Below are 24,656 nucleotides of genomic sequence, written 5' to 3'. Positions count from 1 at the left end.
GCTGCTGCTTGAATGCAGTTTAGCACAATGCCAAGCAAACAGCTCTGACTGCTGCTCCTCACAGCAGTACACCGTTTGAGAATTGTTTAGGCTTTTCTAATGTTTTTTTTTTTTATTATTGCTTTCAGTCCAACACATGAACACTAAATACAATATGTCAGATTTTCCATTTTCCAGAGCATCCTTTATGATCATGGCCTTCTCAATTTTCACAATTTTAAGCATCTTAGAAGTCAGAGGCTGTGACTCGTTTGATTTGGGCATCCTGCGCACAATTTTCTGATATTCCTTCCCTTGGTGATATCTTCTTGCACATATCAGAAAGAGCAGCTGTACTGGTTTTGGATGGAATAGAGGTAATTTTCTTCACAGTGACTATGGTAGGTCTTTGATTTGTGCTGGGAACAGTGTGATAACATAGGGCTGTTTTAGCTACTACTGAGCAGTACTTATAGAGCCAAGGGCTTTCCTGCTTCTCACACCACCACGCAAACAAGTGGGCTGGGGCACACAATATGTCCTAGCATAGGTAAGGATTTCAGCCCATAAAATTAACTGTTTCCATTTGAACAAAATGGGCCCATCCACTAGCCATGCCTTTTTTCCAAATCTAGCCAAAGATTTTAATGTGTGATCTTATTACAAATATGAATAAAAGCCAGAGACAAGAGGGCCCTTCAGCCTGAGTTCCTGAGGTGCTATGGTTACTATCCCTACAACACACAGCATTTAAACTTACTAGTACAGCTTTAAGGTCTTGACTCTAAAAAAAAAAAGGAACTGCTCTTTTCAGGCCTGAAGTTACTTTAGCTATGCCTATTTTTTACTTTTAAATAAAGTCCTAGAATGAGGTGGAAGGGAGCTTAAAGATCACCTAGTCCCAACTCCCTTGCCATAGGCAGGGGTGTTCCTGCCCTTAGCAGGAAACTGGACCAGATTGCCCAATGCCCAATCCAGCCTGGCCTTGAATACATCAAGGGATGGGGTATCCATTTCTCTGGGCAACCTCCTGTTCCAGTGCCTCACCACCCTCACAGTAAATATCTTCACAGAAGAGCAAGAAGAGTCCCACTTAAAAAAAAAATCTTTTCTTTGGTGTAATGAAGTAGAAAAACATAGTAAAGAATTAAGAATGTCCGCTAACCTCCACGTGTTACAAGCTAAGTGAAAACAAAGTTAGCTTTCTTTTTTTTTCAGTTTTTTTATTGTATTTTTTGTTTTTACCTTTCAGAGAACTGTGTTGCAGTAAAACATGACTTTCATGTATGTCTGAACTCCTCAACTGTTTCTTCTTGTTAAAGCCTGAAAGATGTTTAATTAATTTGTTTAAAAACAGAGCAGGTATCTGACTAAGTCAAGAGACAACACCACACATTGCAATTGTGTTTCTCTTGATAAGCCCTTAGTCATAATTCTCTCTCTAGAAAGCTCTGTACAGAATACTGTATTAAATCTAAATTAAATATTTTAATTTAAACACAACAGGTAATTAAGAACACGAAAGAGAGCCAGCAACAGAAACTAAGGACTGCAAATCACAAAGACCAATTTCAGAGTCATTGGCAAACTCATTTCATGTACCCTACAACACTTACTGTCCTAGGCACTGCAACAGTGGCCATCAGATGTCTCAGCTGTACCAACTAAAGAATGCCAATGCTTACCTTGTCATCACTTGCTTTCTATTCCTGAGCTTCCCATGTCCAGAAAGAGCCCTCCAATTTTAAGATTATGACTATAGCCATAAGAGTCCATATAAGATACACCTTAAAATTTTCAATAAATGTACAAATCATTTATTTAAAATTCAAAACTCAGAGATACAAACAAAATACTTAAGAAACAATAAATCCAAAATGTAAACACTTATAGAAAATATATTAACTGTACCAATTTAACCACCCACCATTCTTCACAGAAAACAGCAAGAAATAGAAAGACAAATCAATACCCAATTGTTCCTTTTTCTCAAATTCTAGTTTAGAGGTAGAATATGCCTGTGAAAGTCTCAAAAGATTTTATCCAGTAGAACTATGCTACAAACGAATTTGGCCCATATACTTATAAACGTAATAAAGGCAGAAAAAAAGAGTACTTGTACTGAGAGTTCTTGTACAATAAAATTTGGCATGGCACTTTCCAAGAGATAAAGCACCTTTCCTGATAAATACTGGTTTATATTTTTGCAAGAAAGGGATCCTATGCTCTTTTCATTACTGACAAAGAAAACATTTAAAAATAGACAGAGTCCCAACTTTTTGGTAGGCATATAGAAAGCAAGTGTTTCTCAGTAACTTGTCCTAGAAAGCCAATCTGGGGGGAGGGAAAAAAAGTATAACTATTAAAAGAAGACATTTTGAAAGACTTTATGAATACTTGATGCATACTTATTTGGGTGGCACAGTTGTCAAGGGAGGGATGGAGGGAAGTTAATACAACAGGAGAGGAAAAAAAAAAGTGTATTTTCCATAGCAGGGGAACTGACCAGTTTTTACATTTTATTGTTAATCAGTCAGTTTCCCCTAGCTGCTACAATTCTAGCCTCTCACGAAAAAGTGTATCTGTGTGAGACACACTAGAACATCAAGTGCAGAAAAAATTACCCAGGTAATCTGAAAGGAACATATATTCCATTTTTGTTCATCAGATAACCTGCTACAAGTAGAAACTAAAATTGGAATTCTTCAGACGATATATACAAATCCATAAAAAAACAGGAACAGTTTGCAAGCTCAAATACAAACATTATTCAGAAAAAAACAAACTTTTTTTATAGAGACTGGCTGCTAGGTGCATTATTTAAACTGCTGCATGCAAATAGTAGAACCTATGGTTGTTTAGGAAACTTAACTATCAACAACTGTTAGGCTTCTGCAATTTAGTTTAGCAAGGACTTTCTCAAGTATTTGCTGAAGGACATTTGTAGCTCAGAAGCAGCAAAATTTGCAGTCTTAATGCCCTCTTGCTTTATGGTATATGAAACTACTTGTCTCAGCTTTCAGTAAGAGGCAAAAGAGTCATTTCTGCCACAGACTAGGTGAAAATAGGCTTGCATGTGCCAGCTATCTCATTTGGGGCAAAACTACTTGTGTGGTGCAGTTTAAATAGTCTGAGCTATATTTATCTGATTTTTCAGAAGCAAATTAAAGAAGCATTTGAACTGTACTCACGGCAGAGCTGGCAACATTACCGGGCAAATAACCAAGTTATCTCTCTCACTAACACTGGAGGATCAGCCCAGGACAAAACACAAGAGATAAGCTTTTCTTCTACAAAGTACATTCTTCTGCTGCATATGAAGCCTTGCAAAAGGAAAGAATACAATATTAACACAAGAAAGTTTCAGATATATTTTAGGCCTTCCAATTCCTTTATGAAATTTTCATCACCTCCAAAGGAAAACTGTGCACCCCTTTCCAGCTCAAAGAATATTACATACCTAGATTAAGGAAACTTACTTAAATAAAGATGAGCAAATGCTAAACCACGTATTAAACTATGATACTTCCACATCATGATTTGTTGAGAGCCCGAAACAGGGCTGAAAGAAGACAATTTTAAGTATACATCCAGTTTTATTCCTTATTTTTCCACTGTATCCCTCATTATGACTTTCCCTGTATGTATTTTAATGATCAGGATGAAAATATTTTCTGTATATACAAACTAATTACATTTAACCCTGTAAAAACTAATCAAAACTTCACCATTCTTTGATTTCTCTATATTTAGGCAACTCATCTTCTACACATGCAAGATACTTTTTAGAACATTAGAAAAAAAAATTCCAGTATTTCACTGTTTCCCAAAAAAAGTAAGATAAAGCTGAGTATTTTTCGGTACATGCTTCACTGTACCTGCATAAAACCATTTTTGGATATACAGGTTACACACATTAATAAGGACAACAGCTGACCTCGGCATTAGTTAAAGTAAGTTGCCTTGTCTTTGTGCTTACAAGTCCTCATAACAAAGGAAATGTCAAGAAATATCTAGGGCTTCCATGAAAAATTTACTTGAACCAAGTTTTACCCCTCTGACAACTCCAAAATTAAAGTTGTTTCACCTCTAACTGTGCAGCAAAAGTGACAATCCAAAACAGCAAAATACATATGCTCCCTCAGCGTCTCCAGTAAGTAAAACATTGTTTTCCAGGCAGTGGTCTAGTTTCTCTCAGGTCTTGCAATAAAGCACTCTGCCATGAAAGAGAACTTTTACTGTGTTATTACACCTGACCACTGCCTCCAGAGTGCAAGATCCAAACTGTTTCACAGACTGAAATAATTCCTCTCTCAAAATCCAAAGAAAGTCTCCTTGAAGTTTGGGGGTTTTTATATGGCATGCTGACATTCAAAGAGCTAAGTCTTATGAACTACAGATCCCCAAGCATGGCAGATTTAAAGCCAAGATCAGCACCTTCAGGGGACAAGGGTATGATCCTGTGGACTAGACACTGCTTTGCCCAGGTTATCAGATGTTGTGATACATTAATGTACTTGTGCCATTTTCAATACCCAAGCACAACTGTGCTCCAAGATCTATGAATGAGGTCGTGCTACAAAAGTGCTGCAACTACATTCAGTTAGAAAGACAGCACATTAAGAACCTACCACCTCAATTGTCCTGTGTTTTCTTTAATGCTCCCATATATGCATGGCACAAGCAGAGGTCAGCCTGACTGCAGAGACAGTTCTTTGGAGAAGTTGGTGCCCTAGAACTTTTTTGGAGTGGGAGAAAAAGAGATGATGGCTACTCTATACACAGAGGCAAGCTTTATTCTTCCAAGGTGAACTTCACCACTGGGAACATGGCTGGTACAAGTCCAATACACCATTTATGTTCTAAATAAAGGATATTTTGAGGCCCCAAGCAGATACTGGCCTCATACCAAACTCCTGAGTAGTGGTAAATTTCAGCTTGGAACCTAAAGCAGACATGCAACCAAAGCTTTCACGAAAACTAAATTATTTTACATGGTAACATGGCCATAAGAGTCATTTTAAAAGAATGCTAGTAGGTTTTAGTGACACCACAGCACCAGAAGTTAACCTGTAGATCCAGAGAATTACAATAAGCATGTGTCTTTGTAACTGAGAACTAAACATTAGCAAACTACTGCAACACTGGCCTTCCAGTACACATTGCAAAATGCAGCATCAGCAAACGCAACTGACCCCTGTAAATCACATCAACTTTTATTTCACTAGTGTCCATCACAAATCACATGGCAAAACAGATTTCCCTTGTCATTGTTTAAGTACACTAAGATACCTGATCGTTTTCCATTAAAAAACCCAACATAACAATGGCTAGGTAAGATACAAATCCTGCTGCTTTCCCAGCGTTTAAGTGGAAAGCAAAGTCTAGGTATCTCAGCATATTTGCTAACAGGGAAGAAATACAACTTTTTATCCACATCTAATTAAAATGTCAAATACTGGACATACAGGGAAAAAAAACCAACCAAAAAACCCAACAGAGATATCAGGAAATAGTTTTAAGTCATGGCATTTGCTTTTAGTATTTATACCTGTAGACAGGAGTAGTTGTGATCCTTCAAATGCACTAATGTCTTGAAAACCATGAAAATCCAAATCCCGCAAGGACATTAGCATCCTTTTGGAGAAAAACACACACCACCAAGTCTGCTGCTGTAACCCAGCAGGGCAGTCTTGGAAATGATGTTCCCAAACCACATGCCCTTCTGAAGTTCTTATTTAGTCCTGGCTGCTACTGGTTCCATTTTGAGTCTTACCTGAGAAGGCACAGAAGTTCAACCTTGGGGCAAACAAAGGTCAAGGCTTGTTTGAAGCACCCTGAGGTGTCTCTCCTGTAAGTCCTTGTTTCAGTGTGTATGTAAATGATCTAATTCCTTGCCAGCAGCTTCAAGTTATTTACAAAAAAGTCACTGACTTGGACACTGGTTTTCTGGAATGCATCTTTGATACACAGACCAAGTTACTCTTGTTAAAGTCAAAAGAAGTCTGAAAAGCAACTTTTCATCTTTCTCAGAAGGCTGTATCCTCCCTATGACAGGATTTACTACCTGTATTGACTCAATTTCTTCCAATATTGTTTGCTTCTCCTTGCAAAATAAGAACTTAAATCTTTCTTTTCTGGGAAAAAAAACCAAACAAATACTTAACTAGCACATTCACCAAAGTGAATTTACAGCAAACATTACCACCACCACCACCATCCACCCCCTCAATTTTCAGAATTAATTTAATGGAGGCCAGTTATTAGGATATCAGTTTTATGTTTGAAAATAAAGTGCATAATGATTGTCACTGAGAACTTTGCTGATTTCAGGTTAGCATAGTTAGTGTCAATCCTCAGCAACATCAATAAAATAGTAATTACAACATAAATTCATAACATGAGTCAAAATCTGAAACAGGACACATGAAAAATAAGTTTACATAAACAGGAAAAAGAAAGTGAAATGGAATCCCTAGTCCTTTGTGGAAATGATCCTATTATACAGCTATCCCAACATGCAGCATCTGAAACGAAGAATCACAATCTGTTTGCTTTCCTTCTACTATTCCTGAATTCAGTTTGTAGCTTTCTGGTGGTGTCTGACAGATTTCACCTCGGACAGGGGAAGATGTGTCTTGAGGGAGCTCTACAGAGACCGTGTCAGAGGAAGAATCTTGGCTTTCTGCTGACACAGCTATTTGTAGACAGCTGCTCTCCATTTCTTCATTGCAATATGTGTCTTCATCAGCCTCTTCCAGCTGCTGAACAGATTTTAAGTACTGTTGTATCAGTCCGTTGTCCTGCTCATTACTAGAGCTCTCTTTACTCTGTCCACACTCCCCAGGGCCATCCTCTACATCTGAAGAACATGCTAAAACACAATTGCCACATTGTTTGATGGTTTCCATTGAAAGGGAGCTCTCAGTTCCTTCAGCTAAGCTCTTTTCAGAGGAACACAGGTCACTGGCATGAGTCTGATCAGCCGCAGAAGAATGAAAGCCAGAATCTGGGAACTGCAGCGAAGACTTGTCCTGAGGATCATCCTCACTAGCTGGAACGAACAAAGCAGAACTAACAGCTGGTGGGGTTTCTTGCTCCACTGTGGATGGCTGAATAGGTGCTTCAGATGAACTTAAAGTACTGGCTGAAGGAATCCCAGCACCACCTAAATTCTGCATCATTGAAAGCTGCCATTGTTGAAGGGATCTAACCTGCAAAGTATAGAGAAAAATTCATTATGAAATGCAGCTAAATGTATTTTGATTTCTAGAGGATTTCTTGCATTCAACAACCAAGCTCTAGTATAAATCCAAGACCAAGTGACAAACAAAAGGTTTTCTGTATCTTTAGGGAAATTTTGTTCTTCCCACTGTGAAATCATGGCTTTTAAACCTACATGCCAAACACTGACAGACCACACAACCTCCCAGTTCAAGTACCTGAAAAAAAAGTAATCTGCTCTTAAACCCAGAAAGGGTTTATCTGTTTTTAAGAAAACAGCCTTATTTTTGGAAGTAAAGCTTATTAAAAGGTGTATTAATAACTTCTCTGCTTCAAAAATGAGCTGTTCACAAGCAACACAGCTTGACATAATTTCATGTGCCATAGGTATTATCAGTCACATTATGCTTCACAGTTTTATGTTTATTTAGCTTTTCTTGTGTTTTGTCTTCCGTCTCACACCAGGCCACACTTTAGTCTTTATTAATAAAACCAGTGTTCTTGCACAAATGTTCTGAAGGTTATTTTCCCCCACAATATCAGTATAGCAGACAACACAGCAGTAAGACTTTATTAAACCACACAAATCATCATTGGAAAAACTGAACCATATTGACTGTCTCTTTAGGATCTACAGTAAGAAATAATGCAAATTCACATATAAGCAGGTTCAAATTCCAAATTCACATTTAAGCAAAAAAACAAGAGGACTAAAATTACTTACCTGGTTCCAAAGAAATTTGATGGCTTCTTCCTGTACAAGCCTCTGCATTTTATCCTCGTCTCTTTCTTTTCTTAGTCTGCAAGAACATACATCCAAAATTTATGTGGCTTAAATAAGCAACATTTGGGTAACAAGACCAACAAGAATACATAAAAATGCCTACTTATATAACAGCACATTTGAAAGCTACAACAAAGCCTAACATTAAGAAATTACTGCAGTCTGGCTTGCCATAAATACCCAGCTGCTGACTTCAAGTTTCTTTTTCAGTTACATTTAAATTCTGTTTCCTTTTACTGCAGCACATTTGTTGACTTGGCAATAAAGTGTCTTTTTGTAAACTGAACCCGAGTTCTTATCTTTTCCTGCAGGACTATCACTCTCCCCTACAACAAATAGTACTTCCTTTATTTCAAATTATACTGTCCCCACTGATACATGGATGGAGTATGATGTGTAAGCATTGGGAGTTTCTAGAGGTTCTGAGCACTCGATTCACAGAACTTTTGTCACTTCTGATAATGAAGAAAAAGAGCCTATCAGACTGACAGATCCAGCCTGATGCAGAAAAATATCAAGTAAATCCAGAATTTTTGTCTTACAAATTGAGGAACTTTGACCATGACCTTCTCCAAACATGGATTTACAGGATCAAAAATTAAAACAGAAACACGGAGTCACATTTCAAAATTGTATCATACAAGGTAGAGGAAATTCTTTTCACCAGCAACAGAAGAATGACTCTCAATATGGACATTTGATTTATAGACTCTAATTGCGAGAAGACAAGTAAAAAAAAAAAATCCACTCAGCAATTTCTATTTTGAAATATGCAAGTCCTGCTAATAGAGGACTAGAAAAATGTGTTCTAACCCAATCCACTTAGAGAAGGCACTTTGAGAGTATGAATAGCTACATGCACAACTGTGCTTACCAACAGGAAGTGATCCTGTAATGTAATCAGTTTTATGTTTCTGATGCTAGGTTCTACTGTGAGTAGTTATATCAAGGCCCATCTGTATCTGTTCTGAAATTCTCTGGAATGATGGTTATATCCATACAGACTTGAAAACACACAGCATGATCTCAACTTACTTTTCTATTTCAGCTGTTAAGCAAATGATGTGCTCCTGCATTCTGTTTAGTCGAATTTCATTCCGCACTTCCTTGGCTCGAGGATGGTGGTTCCTCGTGTAAAATCCTCTCCAGGAAGCTTGAAGCTTGGTAGCTGCTTCAGTCATCCTTTGCAGCTCAGCTGCACTTTGATCAGCTGGTGTTGCACCTTGCACATCCAGTGAACCAGACCTTTCTTCTGTCACCCACTCAGGACAAAGAGTTTTTACTCCTGATTCAGCACCTAACGAGGTGCTGGAGTGACCGTGCAGAACTTGGCCTTCAGAGGCGCCTAAAGAGTTGCCAGTCTTTGCAGCCAGGCCAGCTGTTACTGGATCAGGGGCAGGCACCTGCAGGATCTCTTTGATACTCTCCTGTGTTTCCACCCTTTCTGCTGCTCTATTAGGTTGCTCTCCTATAACAGACAAAGCTTCTTGCTTGTTAGTTGTTTCCCTACTACTAACACCTCTCACACATTCAATCACATCATCTTCTAGGCCCAAATTGATTCCATGTAGCTTCAGGTCTGAGGCGGGAGACACTGGAGACAATCCTGAAGCAACTGGCATGAAAGTAGACTCTGAGGATAAAAGGCTGCTGTTTAGTTTGTCTTCACCTGTCTGTACATCTTCAAGGTGTAGCTCCTTGGGAAAGCTTCTCTCATGAAGAAAAGTGCTCTTTTCTGCATAAGAATGATCATTGTTTGCAGTTGGTCCAACCCAAGAATTCCTCTTGATGACAGGTTCTGGATAGGCAGAAAGCCACATTATAGCGTTAGATTATTTCAATAATAGTAATAGTTTGTTTAATTCATAGGGATTCCCAATTTGATTTTGACAGTTAGCACCTGGGTAGGCAAGATGTAAGTAATGATGAGAATTATTTCTGTATCAGGACAATAGTTACCACAATAACATCCAAACTTGGCAAATACTGGGTACAGGGAATTGCACAAACTGCACTTCCTAGGAGAATAAACTTGTATAAAATGGAAATGTCAAAGTAGTAACTCCAGTTTGTTGGGTTGGGTTTTTTACCTAACCAGCCTACTAGCATTTCAAGACACAAATAAGCATGGAGCAGAATTTTTTTAGAAACAAAGTATAACTTCAGTTGAGAAAATCAAAGATCGATAAAATAAAACACTAACAGGGCTTTGTTCTGAAATTCCTTCCACAAAGTTACCTACATTCAAAACCAGAATATTAATTTCCACAGGTTAGATCACAGGTGTAGATAAACTACTTACCCTTTTCAAGAACCATCTGTGATGGCTGGGCCAGGACACTGTGCTCATGAGCAACTGGAACTGTTTTGCTGGGAAGAGAAGATGTAGGTGGCTCCTCATTTTGTTTTTCATGCATCAACTGCCTCTGGTGGAGCCTAAGCAGAGTGCCAACAACAAATTTTATGCTTCTTTTAAACTTTCTTTTGTACAGAAAGCATCTAAAAGAAACTATGGACTACTTCAAAATAAACAAGTGATCAAAACATTCTAAACATGAGGCTAGCTATGCAGACTCCTATATGCACAAGACACTAACAAGATTAGTCACAAAGCAGGAGACTGCAGTCTTTTCCTACTCTCCTTCCTCCTTTCTTCATTTCATGTATAAAAATAAATAAAATAAATAAAAAAGAGAAAAACCCAACATGCAATTCTGACTACAGACTGAAAACCATAAGGTATTTCTACACACAAAGGAAGTGTGCAGATATTTTTAGTGTCTAATGTGGAATACATTATGTGTGTAGGTATAGAGGAGCTTGAGGAATGGTGGGAGTAACTTTTAGATTTCAAAGTCAGTGAATTAAGGAATAGCTGCTCTTGTTACTAATGGCCCAAAATCCTAATACAAATCAACAAATATTGCCACAAAAAAAAAAAATCATCCTTTACAAACTCAGAGAACGCACAGGTTGTTTCAGCCCAGCCAAATTAGAAGATCATGAGGCAGAGATCAAACTACAATGTCTTACAAATCAAATATGGGAATGCATATATACAGGTGAGCATTTGGGGGGGATTGCTTTTTCTACTAGGGTTTTTTTTTTGCTTGGCTGTTCTGAGTTTTTTTTTATTTTTAAAGAGTTAGATTTAGCAGAAGAACTTCCTGAATTTTTCTCAGATACATGTGAATGCCAGAGTACTTTGCTAGAGATTCCAAGGTCAAGATGCCTTGACTACACCTTCTCCTCAGAAATAGCTACAACATTTCTATAATTTCCTCCTGGAGACCAATCCACACTTGCAAAGTGGGCAGTAACTCCTTCTGGATACCCACAACTTTCTGGCCCTTTTGATGAGATACCCCTCTGCTAACCACAACACGTTTTTTTTTGTTGCTTAAGTTTTTAACTACACTATGCCACTTAGGTAGCCTGCTCCTGAGAGATTGATTTTCTGCTCTTTCTGCAAAAGTTTCTCAATAGGTCCTGGGGAATAGAGCAACCTGTATTGTTATGTATTCTGGCTTCTAACCAAAATTAGTTCACCTTTACATGGACAAAAAATGCAGCATGATAACTCTACTCATCTACTTTGCACAGACCTTAGCAAAACAGCTACTGCTGACAGAACCAGCAGGCTCTCCAGAGGTCTCTGCTGACAGACCTCAGATGCCAGATACAGATGGACAAATGCATCACTGGGAACAGTGTCCCTCAAAGGACAACCTTAACTCTAAAGCCAAGAAAGAACATCCTAGCAAAAAAAAAGTGGATAATATACCAGTGTACTACAATAGTCATCGTTCAGTATTAGAAGAAAAGCTAAGCTTCTCTTTGAAGTTTTCATCATTTTTCGTGTGGTTAAAAAAAAAAATAAAAATCCCAGTATATAGTTTATTTTAATCACAGTTCTAACACAAATTACCTTCAGCATAGACTGAAAAATATAAAGAATTTTCCCTTAGATGGCCCAGAAAACAGGAAAACACTCCTGCTGCTGCCTTGCTTCTTATTCCCATTTAGGCCACATCCCATACCTCCATTACATTTTGCATCTTCAGCCCTCAATGTTGCTTCGAAATACTTAAAATGAAATCTTACTAACACATCAGATATATAATTATGTTCTCAATTACATTCTCTAAGAAAGAAATTAAATTCTCACCTTTGCTTACTCAGTATTTTCTCCAGTTTTGCATCCTCTTCAGTCTTGAGTCCATATGCAGATATGAGAGGACAAACAGTAGCCAAATACTGAACCAGCTGAACATGCTGCCCAGGTCGATATGACCTTCCTTTCCCTTGACTGTAAAGCCATTCTGCTTTCAAACTGTGAGGAAAGGGGGAAACGGTTTTAAAACCTTTAATGAATGGCATAAAACCAGTAACTCTGTTTTCATTACTGTCTCCCTCTTGGGTACCCAAGAGCTAATCTACGAATCTAAGCAAAGCTTGGAACATGTGCAGTGCCCAAATGAACTGGGAATGTCATTACCAAAACAATGAATAAAATATTCACTCACTTAAGCATCAATGAAACAAATAAAAAAAAACCCCACTTGTCCAAAACTGTACAATCTTTGCTTTGTGTGTAGTCTTTGAGCACTGAAAACACGTTTGTCTCAATGAACTTATCAGCATCGCTTTCACAGAAACAGAGAAGTTCATAAAACCATGCAGAGCAAATCTTGATAAAAGTATTCAACAAGTGTGGTTTTTAAGTTAAATTAATTTCTGCCCAAGAAAATTTAATATAATACATCTACACGTAATAATACAATTAATACGCAGTCATGAAAAAAACTCAAGAATTCTAATAGGCAATTTTTCAGGAAAGTCATAACATGTTATGGTGAAACTGAAATAGAATTAGTTTACCTTTGACCAAAAAAAGGGCACCTTTTTTATTTTAGTATCAGGGAAAAAAGGACATGAATTCCTAGAATATATTCATGCCCTGGACTACAATGTTGTCGTAGGTTAGCTTCACCTTTAAAACCGAGTTAAAAAAAAAGGGAAGTTGAAGCTACTGGTGACTGATGGGAGTTTTTCTTCTTGACCAATTATCAGTCATTTCAAGAATTGACAGCAGATCTGACCATTAAAAAGTGAATTCAACTTGTAAACACTCCCTTAAGAAGTACACTCAGAGCTGTCTCGTTCTCTTTTTGTTTCCGGCTCTGGAGAGGTAACAAGCTCCGTCTTGGCTTTCCCCCCCCCTCCCAGGCCCGGGACAAGGCCGCAGGGAGGGGGGGAGGAGAGAAAAGCAGTTTAGCAGTTTTGTTTAGTTTTCAAAGTCTGTTGCTAGACTGAAACCGGACACTATGAACTTTTGTAGCTTTCTTCTTTTAACTCCTTTATTACCTAGATAAACAACAGATTACTCCTTTTTCTTAGAACAAACAGAGAAAGAGAGACAATTAACATGTAAGGCATCATAAACCTACCAGAAACAGTGAAGAAAAGAGTTAAGTTTAAATAAGAAAGAGAGAAAAAGAAGATGCTTGTTGCTGAAAAGTCTTTCTGTTGCAGCTATGGAGATGGACAGTAGTTTAAAGACTCCTTTAATTCATGGCTAGAGTATGGGAGGAATAGAGTATTCAAAGTGTGGACTTTAAAGAAAAGAAAAATGATTATGATCCTGTGAGTTGCTGGAACTTGCGAGTGAAGTGAAGATTTTAAAGCCTTAAAGGAGCCAGGGAGATGGCTGTTTTCCAGGAGGGCTCACAGGGACAACTGAAAAAGATTTCTGCTTTGAATCACTTATCCTTAAAAATAGCATCCCTAGATTCAATTTGACCCATTGCACACCTCAGAGTGGTGTGAAATGGGAGGAGTGGACTCTAGAAACTCCATGGATTGGCAGAAAGAGACTTCTGTTTCTCTACGGGGACTGATGAAAAGACTCTAAAATTAAAACTGTTTTTGACCACCAAGATTGTAAAACTTTTTTTGTCTCTATGTTGTTATGTGTACAAAGAAATGATCAAGTAGTGAAAAGTAAAAGGGTTCTCTGAAAGTTTATTTTGGTATTTTTATTCTAGTAGTTTGTTAATAAACTGTCTTTATTCCTTTAAGTTTTAAGCCTGTTTTGCTCTTATTTTAATCCATATCTCTAGCAAAAAATAAATAAGTTTTTATTACTAGCTTGAAACCACGACATATACTTATACTGGAGAATGTTTATGCTTGGACCATTGTGATGTCAAGAACTTTGTCATGCAGATATCCTAGTGATACAATGAGCACAGTGATACAATAACAAGTAATTTGAGCAAAATAATATTTAACTGATAATGGAAAAGAGCCAAATCCAGAAATGTACACAAAAATCATGCTCTTAATAGAAGGGAATGTTTGAACTTGCCCCAAGACAACAGCTTTAACACCTGCTGATTGTGACATTCTACAAAGCCAAAGAGGCTGTTAAGAAAAGGTACCAGACCACTGATGAATCGCTACAAGGGTTTTGCTTTGTGGAAGCATTTGTGTGAGTTGAGCAACAAAACAGCAGCTTAACTTCATACCTCTCTTTAAACAAACTGGTGATCTGACATAATAATTCCAGTGTAAAAGACGAAAAAATTAACTAGAGCAATTTATGCTTAGCCAAACTTAATTTAATAATTTTAGAGATTTAATAATACTATTACATCACCTTTCCTTCTGAGAAATCACATATCCATCAAGAATTTTAAGATTCAGACACCAGCTGACAATATAAGGCCTGTAGTCAAAGCCAGGGACAGAAGGTGTGGCCATCACACATGGATTGTTCATAATTGACAGCTGTTCCAATTGGCGAAGAGAAGCTAGGAAAGAAACCTGGAGAAAACAAGATACATTTGCTAACTGAACAGAATATACCACATTTCTCCTAGCTACAGCTGGACAGCTCATGCAAAACAACAGAATGACAAATAAATCAAAAATTACATTTTATTTTTGAACACAAAGAACTACAAAGGACCTTCTATCAACTACTATAATTTCCCATTAATTCTTCTGTAAGCGCTATTTAATCCTTGGAAAGTATTACCTTCTCTTAAAATTCAGAAATGGGGCTTTATGTATAGAAAGGTATAGTACTTCTTTACTACAACAGTTGCTGGACTTTGAAAACAAATAAAGAAAAAAAAAATTGTTCTTTTTACAGTGTTTGAAAAATAGGTCAGTGGCAACAAGTGCAATTCAAACCTCTGTTCCAAACACAGCAGCTGCAGAAGCTCTCTGCAGCAGTCAATCAGCTCAGCTTTCAACTTTCAGACAACCACAAAAGATAGGAATTCAGGCCTGAAAGTAACGTCCCTGAATAATATAAAAACATAACAGAAAAAAGGCTAAGTTTCTTGCCAGACTAAATTCCAAAAGATACCACCTAGCTTGTGCAGCTAATGTAAACATGGTTTTTACATATAAACAAACTATTAAAAGCTGGGTTCTTTCAAAGATGAGAGCCCATTTTCAGTTACAACCTCAAAAAAAATGTTCAACATCTTTCTTTCAGTCTACCTAAAGACAAGGTGATCTATCTTCTAGAAATTACCTCATTTAAGTCTCTGATTTCATTTTCTGCCAAAGATAAAACAGTCACACTCTGAGGTAGGCAAACAGGGGCGGTGCGAAGTGACGTTATAATATTTCCATGTAGCAACAGAGTCTATAAAATAAAAATACAGTGATTAAATGAATGGTCAAAACCCACAGATTTATTTTTCAGGCATCACCTGACAAAAAGGCAAAAGAACTATAATTAAGGCTTTCTGGTTACAATTCCTAAAAAATGCATCTGGAAACATTCTTCTCTATGGTGTGCATGCCGGAAGGGTTAACAGTATGTTTTGTCTTGATTCATGATAGGAGAAAAGAAAACAAAGAGCTATGAAGAAGGTATCGCCACCATATTTTTATCAAAATCATTAGAGTGCCTATAGAAAAATCCCTGCCTCAGCTCCTGCAATTTGAAAACAAGGAAGAGAGTTCTTACCTGCCTCACTCTAGAAATTACAGTTAATTAATTAAAATGCTTTAAGAGCTAGTGTTCAAATAGTCAATGTCTAATGGCAGCAATTTTCAAAGCAAATTTCTTTATGGAAAGAATGATAAAAACAGAGATAGAATAACATCTACCTTCAGCGAGGTAAGCTTGGAGAGGTCACTTAATTGGGCTATGTTATTGTCTGACAGATCAAGATGCTGAAGTGACAGACAGGAATTGATTTGTTCAATGACCTAAAAAAAAAAAGTCAGTTACTCACAATAACTCTTTTTTAGCCACTAAATAAAACCAAGTATCAATAACTATAAATTCTTTTGAAAGATAAAAAAAAACACTAGCTAAGTAACACAAAATAAAAACCACATTTTAATATGGCTGTATTTTAAAGATAGTAATTTTTTTCCTATTTTGAAGATCACTTCCTTATTTTCATTTCATTTTGATATCAACCTTTTATTTTTTCCTAGACAACTCTACTCCAAAAGCTGCCTTCTTCTATTTTATAAGCCAGTAGGCACAAAACATTAACACTGTTGTTCCAACCAAAACATACTCAGATTTCTTTACAGCATTTTCCAAATTTCTATAACACAAGAGTCTGGTTAATGCAACAGACTAAATACTTTACCTTAAGGTTATTTCCTGCCAAATTCAGCCACTCCAGGTGCACCAAATCCTTCAGCCCTTCCACGTACCCAATACTATTGTGAGGTAAGTTGAGCACTCGGAGCTTGGTCAGTTTTGCTACACCCATCATTCGCACCAAACGATTGTTGGCCACAGACAGCTGTGGACAGACACACAAAAGAAATTGTTTTTACTATGCAGACAGAGTAAGATTTTACTTCTAGTAGTTAAACATCTACTCCAACAGATATTTGTGCAATCTACCTATTTAATTTTCAAGTAAGTAACACAGACAAAAAACCCCCAAGAGCCAGGAAATTAATTACTGATCAAAGAACCTAAGTCCTCACAGCTCACTCCACAAACTTGAGAGGAAATTCTCCTAGCAGTAGCTAAATAAAGGAAAAAGAATGAGGAATTGTGTCATATGAAAATAAGGTTTTAATACCAGAATTGCCAACTCATTGTGCAAACTGTCGCCCCATTCCTGGTGTAAAATTGCACTTACTGTCAATATGGCAGAGGACAAAATGTATTTCACACAATTCTCAAACAGGTCCTGTGCTAACAGGACTGTGAACCACTAACTTTTAAAAGGGTAAATCCTGACTAGACATACACTTCTGTAACATGATCACCAAGCTGGCAGTGTGGTGAAGGTTTGTTGTAGCAACAAACCCCACCTCTGCCAACTCAGTGTAGCTGTTCTGTAGGAGTTCTCAAGCAGCTTCCAGAAGCACTTTCAGTGATAATATGAAGTTATTTTTAAGGTTACAAAGCTCATGTACTCAAAAGCTAAGAAGTATCAAAATTTGAGTTATCAGTGACTTTTCTAAGTGTTCTTATGATGTCCCTTCCCCATTAGGATTTATTTAGCTCATTTTTAGTTACCCAGGTAATTCACAAGTCTCCTCCACTATCAACTGCTGGCCGCCACTGAAAACAAAGCTTTCTACTTTAGTTAGCCATCCATTATTTTCCTCTGAAGACAATAACTGTCTAGCTTATTTCAATTACATAATATGGCCTGAAGGCAGAAGATGCTAACATCATAGCACCGCCATTTGATAACAACTTCAAATCAAGTAACACTGACCTGCATCAGATTCTTGCATTTCTCCAAGTGTTCCAATTTAATAATCTGATTTTTGTCCAGAATCAGAGTCTGAGTATCAGCATCACAGGGCAAGGTTGGACCCAGTTTTTGCAATCCTTGACCTGAGCAGTTGACTAACAAGCCTTAGAATAAAAAGTTGAAAAAAACACAAGAAAAAAAAAAAATAAAGCACCACAAAGTTTATATATGAGAACATGTGCTGAAAAAGTAACAAAAGATAAATAGATTTGTTTTATAATAAATGCAGATAATTTGGAAAAACAGATTAACATTGTTTTCCACATAAAACTGAAGCAAATTACTTCAGCTTGAACACTTTAAGAGTAACTGATCCAGTTACTGGAAGATATACATACCAAACACTGTCCCAATTAAGAACTCTGGCAGAATTCTGGGAAAGTCACAACAGATCCTTTGAAGTGAGATGCAGCAAAATTCTGGTAGCTAAATTTAAAGGTGTGATCCTCAAAACCCCAAATTTCAAAAGAACCTAAATTTTAAAATTCTTCAGAGAATTTAAGTTTTGAGCAGCTTGACAACTATGTGTAAGCATTCCATCTAAACTAAGAAGCCATTCACGCAGCAACACTACAGTACTGGGGGCATTGGGAACAAACTGTAAATAGGCTAGCGTACCATTTACTTAATGCAATGCACAATTCAAATGTTCCATGCAAAAAGGGTGACTACAAAGTTAAAAGGCAAACATTTGCCATCTATAGGGAGCTTGAATCATGGGATACCCAAAGTGACACCTGATAATCATAGTAATTTTCATACATTAAGCCTCTGCAGTGTATTTGGTGTACAAACACCGCTGTAGAGCTTCTTGTTCTATTAATATCTGTTCAGTAAATAAAATTTCCTTTTTCAACAACATATCCCAAATAGTGTTTTCACCCTAATATGCTGCACATATTAATATCACATTTTACAGGTTTTTAGGGTTTAGTTATGCTGTGGATGGAGACAAGCTTTTTTTATGTACTGTTTTGTCAGCTAGAGAACATGCAGTTCTAAAAAAAAGATGTCTTTGTTATATTTCCATTGTTTTTTCAAATCCATGGTTGCCCCAAGCGCTTTGGAGAGCAGCAAGACAGAGCCAGCAACCATCACACTCCTGTCTTTGCATATTCAGGGAGAAAGTACCACTTGTTTCTCACTCAAGTAGTCACTTCTGCAACCACTTGGTCACTTTAATTGAACAGAGAAACTTTGCATCTGTTCATTCATCCAAGGGTTTGTTACAAAAATTCACAACTGGCCCCTCCAACCTAGCAGAAAGGCAAGGACCCACAGTACTGAATTGCAAGAATAATCCTTTTATTCATGTGCAACGAGGTGTCCCATTCAAACCAGGGCACTTGGAATGTGGCTTTACACATAGCTCTCATAGATTTCCAGCATTCAAATATAACATGAACCAATTGCTACTTAATACACACAACCATTTGCAAAGAACCTGTATTTCTATGGCGACATCATCCACCTGCTTCTCTATTGAACTAGACATCCCTGCAGTTAGACTTGCTATAATCACTTCTCCACGATGCTAGACAAAGGAAGGTTTTCACAGAGGTGTTAAACAAGATAGGGTGCTGGTGTTGTCTCCCTTGTCTGGGGGTATCCTTTATGAGCACCTTCAAGATTCAGAGAAGAACAGGTCCCTCTTTCAACGTTGTCTGTCCTCCTTGAAACAAGCTTCAGCTTGCTTGCTCAAGAGTGGCAGGTCAGTATACAGCATGAACTATATATACATATATAACCCCACTAAATACATTCCATTCTATAAAGACTCATTGATATAGTATCTGGGGAACGAGATTTTGCTAAGAGGCTTCCACGACTCAGGAAAACGTTTCAAAATTGCTTATTTCTCGTCTGGCAGGAAGCAAGGAACTACACCCTCAGAAGCGGCGCTGTCTCCAAGACCTCTCAGCCCTCCCCTCTAGTGAAAACGGGCCCTATATATCATTCAAACCCTGGCCTACAAAGGTTCTACAAGGCTGCGGGATCTTCCAGCACGATGGACAGCCGCTCCGTCCTGCCCCGAGCCAGAGGCGCTCCTCAGGGCGGGAAGAGCTGCCCGCGCCGCCGCCCTCGCCCAGCGCTGCCCCGGCCGCGTCCACGCCCGCGGGGCCTCAGGGGCCGGCAGGGAGCGGGGGCAGCGGAGCGGCCGAGCCGGCCCCTCACCCCGAGAGGAGGGGGCGCCGCCGCCTCCGCAGTGCCGAGCCCCCCGCGCCCCTCCGAGCGCCACAGCGCCTTTCGGGACCCGCAGCCCCCAACATCGCGCCCCCCGGCACCCAGCACCTGTCCGGAGCTGCCCTTACCCCCTCCGGCCGCCTCGTCCCCCGCCCTGGCCGCGGCGCCGGCTGCCGCCATGCCCCGCGCTTGACAACACCGCCAGACAACCGAGCGCCAGGCACCGATCGGCCAGGCCGCTCCGCCACGGGAGCGCCGCGCCTTTTATGCTGGCTAGAGCGGCGGGTCCCGCGTCCGGAGCTGCGCCGGGGTAGCCCGGCCGGGTGAGCGCTCCGCGAAGCCCCCGCGGTGCGGCCGGGCCGGGGCGGGGCGAGGCGGGGCGGTGCTGCCCGGCCCTGCCCTTCCCGCTCCGCTCCCGTCGGGCCCCGCGCGCTGCTCCCGACACCGCCTCCCGCCTTCGCCTCCGCCTCTCCGGCCCCTCGCAGCCGCCGCCATCATGAAGTGAGCGCCCCGTCCGCTGCTATCCGGGCCCATCCGCCGCGGGGAGGCCGCCGCGGGGCCCCGGCCGCCTCCCCCGGCACCCGCGCCCTCCCCTAACTCTTCTCTCCCGCGCAGGGTCGAGCTGTGCAGCTTCAGCGGGTACAAGATCTACCCGGGCCATGGCCGCCGCTACGCCCGCACTGACGGGAAGGTGAGGCCGGGGCGAGCCCCTCGAGCGGCGGGGGCGGGCGGAGCGGGCCCTGCGGACGGGAGAGCGGCCGGACGATGCGCGGGGAGCGGGGGCCGCGCACTTGGGGCTCTCGGAGACTGCGGTCGTGTTGATGTGGCCCGTGTTGTTGTGTCTGCCCGAGTCGCTCGTAGTGAGCCGTATGAGAAAACAGCATCGCGGTGCAGGTGCCGTGGCTGCTCCGTAGGAGATCCGTGCCGTGCTGCAGCTTGGAGTTGGATTTTAGAATGCAAAGTTTCCAAAGGGAGTCTTAGAGCTGCAGGTGTAAAGTAACAAAGTTATGTAGAAAATTATGCTTAGACGTCCTGCATCAAAAGCTAAGATTTACTGGAGCCAACAGCTGGTCTTTCAAATTAATTGAGTAGAAATCTGGGGTAGAATAGAGTGGAGAGCCCTTTCAAGCTGTCGTGTCATATGCAGACAGGATTGTCCCTGCCTGTGAAAGGAGGGCTTGGCTTTTGAGTATCCCAATACAGTCATCTTTCTCTACAGAATTCCGTGCAAAATGACCAGGAGATGGACTGGTTGAATCCTTGTGAGCACTCCTGGGAATTAGGCTGTACTTCAAATGGAATTATATAGTTAATAACAAACCAGCTTGCACATTCTGCCTGTTGTTTTAGACAAAACGGGTTAGTGTCACTAGGCAAGAAGAAATCGGGTGGAGCATTGGTCTCCCTGTGTTCCCTAGGCCAAGTTTTGAGTCACTCCCACATACAGGAAGTACATTGTTGCTTGAGAACAGACACTTGAAAAGTATGATGCTGGACACAATTATTCATGCTGTGCATGAAATACACAGCAGCACTGGATGCAAGTGGTAATTTGAACTTTTTTCAGAAAAAAAGAAGCTGCTCTAGAATGCCTTGCAAGACATCAGTTTGGCCAGTGTAACAAAATGCAAAACTTGAAGTTGGAGCTGTGTTTAAGAATTCCAAAAGTGTCAATGTCAAGCAACACTGACTCAAAGAATACTTAATGCAAACTGTGATAATGTCTTTCATGGAAACAAAGTGTACACAAAACATTTTGCCTTCCCAGGTTTTTCAGTTCTTGAATGCAAAATGTGAGTCTGCATTCCTTTCCAAGAGAAACCCTCGTCAGATCAACTGGACTGTTCTGTACAGGCGTAAGCACAAGAAGGGACAGTCAGTAAGTACATACCAGCTAATGGCACTGTAAGTTGGCAACCAAAAGATGTGGTCACTGGTCTGTTAGAGGTCACTTAAGTGTACCAGTGTTGAGCAGAAGCATGACCCGAGTCAACAGGATGAAGACTGGTTAATGGTGAAAATGTGAGTTTATACATCACTTCAACAAAAGCATTGTATTGTATTGTAGCACTTCTTTGAGGGGCTGCTCAGAGCCACGGTATGTTTAGTAGATTTTAATAATTGTAGGAATGGCATATGTTTTTAAAAGTTAGTTTTTGGGAAGCTGAGTAATGCTGTTTAATATGCAGACTTCATAATAGTTTGGTCTGGTAAACTTCTTGAATGGTGACAGCATAGGGAGCTGATATTGGGGTTGGAGTGGCAGGGATGACACTTCTGATATATTGTCCTTGAAAACTTTGGGCTGTAGCTTAGCAGGAGGTCTTCTCCTATGTAGCTGTCATTGCATGGAAAGGATAAATCATGAAGGCATGTAGCATGAGGTGTGCTACAGTGCTCTTAGCTAAACTTGCACAGCAGAGGAGCTTTGAGAAAGGCTTACATCAGTGCAATTAGTCAGTGTTCTTGCCAGTTTGGTTGAAGAAAGTAAGTTGATGCATGATGGCTTACAGTGCTCCCCAGCACCTGATCCACTTGAACAGGTGTAGAGTGTCTTCCTTTCAGAAGACACTATCGAAGGCTTATCCTTCCCCCCTTTTTTCTTGTAGTAATTACAGATGGCTGAACTTCTAGCATTCTTTCAATTTTTTTTTTCCATACTTTGCTGTAGAAGCCTAGAAGATACGGGGTCTAATGTGTGCATCTCCAACACTAATAGCTAGACAGCTGGGGAGCCAGCCACGGGTTATTGGTAATAGCACCCTATGAAAAGTACAGGATGTGTCTGGAGAAGGGGCCATATGGAGGTAGGGCAGCACTTCTCTGTATTCAACAGAAGGATTCTGTAAAGTGAGGAGTAAAATTCTACTTCAGTGTATAGTTTTAAATAGCTTCAATTTGAGTAGCAGCTTGTTTCTGTAATTGTCTTTAGCCATGCATTTAATGTCCTGTGATGCTAATTGTGTTCATCTCCTGCCCTCTTAGGAAGAGGTCCAAAAGAAGCGCACACGCCGTGCTGTGAAGTTTCAGAGAGCCATCACTGGTGCCTCTCTAGCTGAGATTATGGCCAAGCGGAACCAGAAGCCTGAAGTACGAAAGGCACAGAGGGAACAGGCTATTAGGTGAGAAGTCAGATCAGTGAAGCTGTCCCAAGCTTTTCAAAGATTACAGTACTTTTCATACAAAAGCTTAAATTCTAGGTGAGCTCTGTGTTTTATAAGATTTTTTGATGGGGTTTTTTGTTTGCTTTTAATCTACCTAGTTGTATGTAATAATGAGTAATCTTCACAAAAGATAGTGGCAGCAGAGAAGGGTCTCTCCTTGCCCTTTCTCTTTGTATTTTTGTCACTCACAGTTCTGCTGTCTCTGTATAAATTCCCCCACAGGGGATAGTGAATATAGAGAAAAAGTCTGCAGTAATGCATTCAATTCATGATCTTGGGAAGTTCTTACAGTGCTGAAACAAGGAAACACTGAATGGCAGACACGGATAACTTTCTCTTTTTCTGTGAATTAACAGGGCTGCAAAGGAAGCCAAGAAGGCTAAGCAGGCAACCAAGAAAACAGCAGTTTCTGCTGCAAAGGTGAGATGCAGTAGGCAAATAGAAATTATAAAATGGAATACACTGTGTTGTAACACAACACACAACGTTGTGCTGTGGCACTTAATTGGAAATTCCCATTTCTGTTTTGAGGAAGCATTTTCATAATTTCTTGATGTGAAAACTAGTCAACTGGACTTTTGTACTGATACCCAAACAGCATAATAAAATTAATCTTCTTTACAGAATAAGTAAATATTACAGTAAAACAATTCTCTGACCTAATATTAGAGATAATTAATAGATGAAAACTTGTCTGAATGTGACATCTTCGCTATCTAGGAACTTGGTAAAAATATATTGATGTGTTTCATTATCACTTATGAATTAATACCATATGTTGGCTTAGTGTTGTGTGTAAACATCTGTTAACATGATCCCAGTATTACAGATTGCAATTCTAGTCTGATCTGATTTCTGTCAAGAGTATATACAGGGGCACTTTTAGGACTGCAGATAAACAGCTTCTTTTTGCTCAGTCTTCATTATTTCTCTACAGGCCCCCACGAAGGCAGCACCTAAGCAGAAGATTGTGAAACCAGTCAAGGTTTCTGCTCCCCGTGTTGGTGGAAAGCGCTAACTTGCCAAACTGTTGGTTATGCTGAATAAACGTCTGATGAAATTCCACTGCTTGTGCCATGGTCTGCTCAGCTGTGTGAGATACACTGAAGGGAATGAATCTGTGAAATAACTACGGCTGGGTTTTGGAGACTGAAAAGCACCTTCCTGCCATAAAACACTTTGTTTCTTAGACCATCTGCTGTATTAGCACACGTTTCCCCAGTATTTACTGAGTGGCTCAGGTAGCAGGGAAGATGATGCTGGTATTTGAGGAGTGTTCTTGCCTGGAGGACAGAACAGCACCTGAGTTCATTCTGCATCTATCATAAAATGACAAAAAGAGGTTTCTAAGCTCAGAGATCCAAGATAAAAGGGTGTGCAAAGCAATGCCATCAGTCAATCACTTAAAAAGGTCCTGTGTTGTGGAAAGCATGTAGCAAGATAGAGGGAATCAAATAAGGCAAAGATTAAAAAAGGGGAATGAATGGATGGTTTCACAGACTGCATGGCTCTTAAACACAAAGATTCAGATGCAACTTCTGGGTCAGGAAGTTACAA

The 24,656-nt window shown here is 39.8% G+C and overlaps 2 protein-coding genes across 2 annotated transcripts; one reads left to right on the top strand and one right to left on the bottom strand.

Annotated features, from left to right (window-relative positions):
• Positions 1 to 1,276: 1,276 nt before the first annotated feature.
• On the bottom strand, positions 1,277 to 20,189 carry CEP97 (centrosomal protein 97). The gene is made up of 11 exons (XM_058829956.1): positions 20,064 to 20,189; positions 17,713 to 17,855; positions 16,618 to 16,776; positions 16,121 to 16,222; positions 15,537 to 15,650; positions 14,649 to 14,815; positions 12,156 to 12,320; positions 10,290 to 10,423; positions 9,023 to 9,785; positions 7,928 to 8,003; positions 1,277 to 7,193 (listed from the first exon to the last, which is right to left on the bottom strand). Exons 1-11 carry the CDS (start codon positions 20,113 to 20,115, stop codon positions 6,480 to 6,482), a joined length of 2,589 nt encoding a protein of 862 aa, XP_058685939.1. The 5' UTR covers positions 20,116 to 20,189; the 3' UTR covers positions 1,277 to 6,479.
• A 180-nt stretch (positions 20,190 to 20,369) lies between these two features.
• On the top strand, positions 20,370 to 24,164 carry RPL24 (ribosomal protein L24). The gene is made up of 6 exons (XM_058829957.1): positions 20,370 to 20,436; positions 20,551 to 20,626; positions 21,704 to 21,814; positions 22,921 to 23,057; positions 23,456 to 23,519; positions 24,037 to 24,164. The coding sequence occupies exons 1-6, from the start codon at positions 20,432 to 20,434 to the stop codon at positions 24,115 to 24,117; spliced, it is 474 nt and encodes a 157-aa protein (XP_058685940.1). The 5' UTR covers positions 20,370 to 20,431; the 3' UTR covers positions 24,118 to 24,164.
• Positions 24,165 to 24,656: the final 492 nt, after the last annotated feature.

This window comes from Poecile atricapillus, chromosome 1 (assembly GCF_030490865.1).
Source record: "Poecile atricapillus isolate bPoeAtr1 chromosome 1, bPoeAtr1.hap1, whole genome shotgun sequence".
In the NCBI taxonomy this organism is placed as follows: domain Eukaryota; kingdom Metazoa; phylum Chordata; class Aves; order Passeriformes; family Paridae; genus Poecile; species Poecile atricapillus.
This window is presented reverse-complemented; position numbering and strand designations above follow the sequence as displayed.